This window comes from Erinaceus europaeus, chromosome 3 (assembly GCF_950295315.1).
Source record: "Erinaceus europaeus chromosome 3, mEriEur2.1, whole genome shotgun sequence".
Taxonomy (NCBI): domain Eukaryota; kingdom Metazoa; phylum Chordata; class Mammalia; order Eulipotyphla; family Erinaceidae; genus Erinaceus; species Erinaceus europaeus.
This window is the reverse complement of record NC_080164.1, coordinates 30,077,858-30,080,667: the sequence shown is the minus strand read 5'-3', so window position 1 is coordinate 30,080,667 and position 2,810 is coordinate 30,077,858. Positions and strand designations below refer to the sequence as shown.

General features: G+C 62.8%; 1 protein-coding gene across 1 annotated transcript; it reads left to right on the top strand.

Moving 5' to 3' along the window:
- ZFP36L2 (ZFP36 ring finger protein like 2) lies at positions 1 to 2,393 on the top strand. The gene is made up of 2 exons (XM_007537263.3): positions 1 to 212; positions 547 to 2,393. Exons 1-2 carry the CDS (start codon positions 162 to 164, stop codon positions 1,252 to 1,254), a joined length of 759 nt encoding a protein of 252 aa, XP_007537325.1. The 5' UTR covers positions 1 to 161; the 3' UTR covers positions 1,255 to 2,393.
- Positions 2,394 to 2,810: the final 417 nt, after the last annotated feature.

The following is a 2,810-nucleotide window of genomic DNA, read 5'->3' as shown; positions in this document are numbered from 1 at the left end:
AGTGGCAGCAACCAATGGTCGCTCGTGCTGGCGTTGACGTACGCGCGTTGCCTGGTGACAGGCCCCACCCCTCCGCCCCTATAAGCGCTCCCGGGGCGCGGCGGCCTGGACGGCTGGGGGGCGGGCGCCTGCAGTCTGGCCGCGTTGCGGCCGTCTGAACCATGTCCACCACGCTGTTGTCTGCCTTCTACGACCTGGACTTCCTGTGCAAGGTACGGGGGATCCTGGCCTCGCGTCCGGCTGCAGGGGCTTCCTGGTCTGCACTTATGGGGGCTCCCTCTCATTCCGGCCCCGGGGTGTTTGTCTGCAGGGCTCCTCCGACATGGTCTATGGGGTTCGGGACCCGGGGTGCAGGCTTCTTCCCGCCTGGCCTCGGTCCTGGGGTGCAGGTCCCCTCCCGCCTGGCTTTAGCCGGGAACCCAGTGGCCAGAGTTTCTCTGACCTGGCTTTGGGGAGCCCTGGGGTGCAGGCACCCGGCTGCAGGCCGCGTGCGCCGGGGTGGGCGGCGGCTGGCGGGCTCCCCTCTGACGCCCGTGTCTCCCGCAGACGGAGAAGTCGTTGGCCGGCCTGAGCCTGGGCAGCGTGCTGGACAGCAAGGCGGTAGGCGCGCCCGTGGCCGCCGCGCCCTCCCTACTCCGCCGGCCCGCGCCCCCCGGCCCCCCTTGCGCCCCGGAACCCGGCGGCCGCCGCGAGCGCGCACTGAGCGAAGGAGGCCCCCCGGGAGCCCCAGCGCGCGCGCCCGCCCACTCCCCGCGCTACAAGACGGAGCTGTGCCGGCCCTTCGAGGAGAGCGGCGTCTGCAAATACGGCGACAAGTGCCAGTTCGCGCACGGCGGCCACGAGCTGCGCAGCCTGGCGCGCCACCCCAAGTACAAGACGGAGCTGTGCCGCACCTTCCACACGGCCGGCTTCTGCCCCTACGGGCCGCGCTGCCACTTCATCCACAACGCGGACGAGCGGCGGCCGGCGCCGGGAGGCACGGGCGGCGCGGGGCCCCGACCGCGCCTGCAGCACAGCCTCAGCTTCGCCGGCTTCCCCGCCGGCCACCGCGCGCCTGGCCTTGGGGGGCTGCCGCTGCCTGCACCCCGGGGCCCCGGCTCGCCCCGGCTGGACGTGACCCCCAGCCCCCCGGACTCGCCCTCGGACCCCGAGAGCTCCCTGAGCTCCGGCAGCCTCAGCCCCTCCGGGTCGCCTGGCCTGGACGCCGGACGCCGGCTGCCCATCTTCAGCCGCCTGTCCATCTCGGACGACTGAGGCGAGGCCGGCGGGACCCTGTCCCTGGGAGGCGTCTGGGGCCGCAGTGCCTTCCGGCCAGTAGAGCACTCACTCACGGTACTGGCCTCGAGGCCCCGCTTCTCCCTGCTGTGTTGTCGCGAAGCCAGACCAACGCCTGTGCGGATGAGAAGCCACACACCTGGGCTGGGAGTGGAGCTGCATCCACAACCCCGACTCCATGCAGCATCTCAGGTTCAGGCGGGACCCCACAGGCCCCAAGCCTTAGGATCCAGCGTCCTGCCAAGAATATGCCTTAGGGGTGTCGTTCACACACACACACACACACACACACCCCACACACACCCTTCTACCTGGAAGACCTTGCATTCCAGAGCTCCCACAGGGAGCCCCAGCCAGCCTGCACCTTCTGGAAGCCCAGGGCAAGGCCTGCGCAGAGCTGCACCTCGGCTCAGCCTGAAAAAACTATTTAACTTATTTATTATCTCGTGAAACGTGTGCATGGAGAGTTGCCTCCATGCTGTATTTATCAAGGATAATAAGCAATAGATATATATTCTTTTTACAATGCTAAGTTATGGTTGCCGGTTGCCATTAAGGAACTCAAGCTGCAGTCCTTTCACAGTAATATATGCCTTTTTTTTTTTTTACCTTCACTTGGTTATTTTATTGTAAATTAGTAAGATCCTTTAATTTAAGAGACAGTAATGTAATATTTATTTCGTTAAATCTTTCCTTGTTTACGTGAGTTCTGGAAGGCTGCAGGATTTGAACTCTAGTCTGTGGAATGTGGTGGGCAAGCCCATGAGTTTTCTAGAATGTACCTGGCCACAGGCCCCACCCCAGCCTCAAGCCCTGCTCATCTGTTTTCTCTATTCATTCCCCACCTTTGACTGGCCTTGGAGCTATGGGGCAGGGGGGCTCTGCACCTCGGGAGGAACCAAACTTGCCTTAAATCTTCAACCAAAAAGTATTTGTCCCTTAAGTGCTTGAGAGACTGAAAGTAGGACCGATTCAACCGCACAAAAGGAGCAATTCTGACCACTTGCAGCTGTGACGAACCTGGAAAGCCTTGAGGAATGAGAAGGCCTCAGGTTGCCTTGCCTGCCACCACTATCATTGGTGTTCTAGCCCCCAATAAAGCTTTGGGAAAGGCCGTCCTGTGGCTCCTGCTTCCTCCATGCTGGCCTGTTTCCCAGCAGGCTCTGGGCTGGGAGGCCCAAGGGGTGTGGCCGCAGCTGAGTCACCATCACGTGCTCGGTGGCCTTCCTGCCTGCCAGCAGCCGCCTGGCTGGACTTTGGAAGCTGCGGGAGGAGTGGAAAAGGCTGCCTGACCGCTCTGAGCTTTGTGGGGATGTGGCCTGGGTCAGGGCAGTCCCAGCTGGGGGTGGGAAGGTAGGGTATGCTCTCCCCAACTTGCTTTTTAGGCTAGGCTGCTGAAGTCTCCCAGTTCTGGGGTGCATGCAGCCCCTCCAGTGGCTTTGTTTGAAAGCCACCTGCTGTGGCTCTTATTCAGCTCCAGGGGTCACATGCCCTGCTCAGGGTGCCTGGACAGCACCCCCACCCCAGCCACAGGT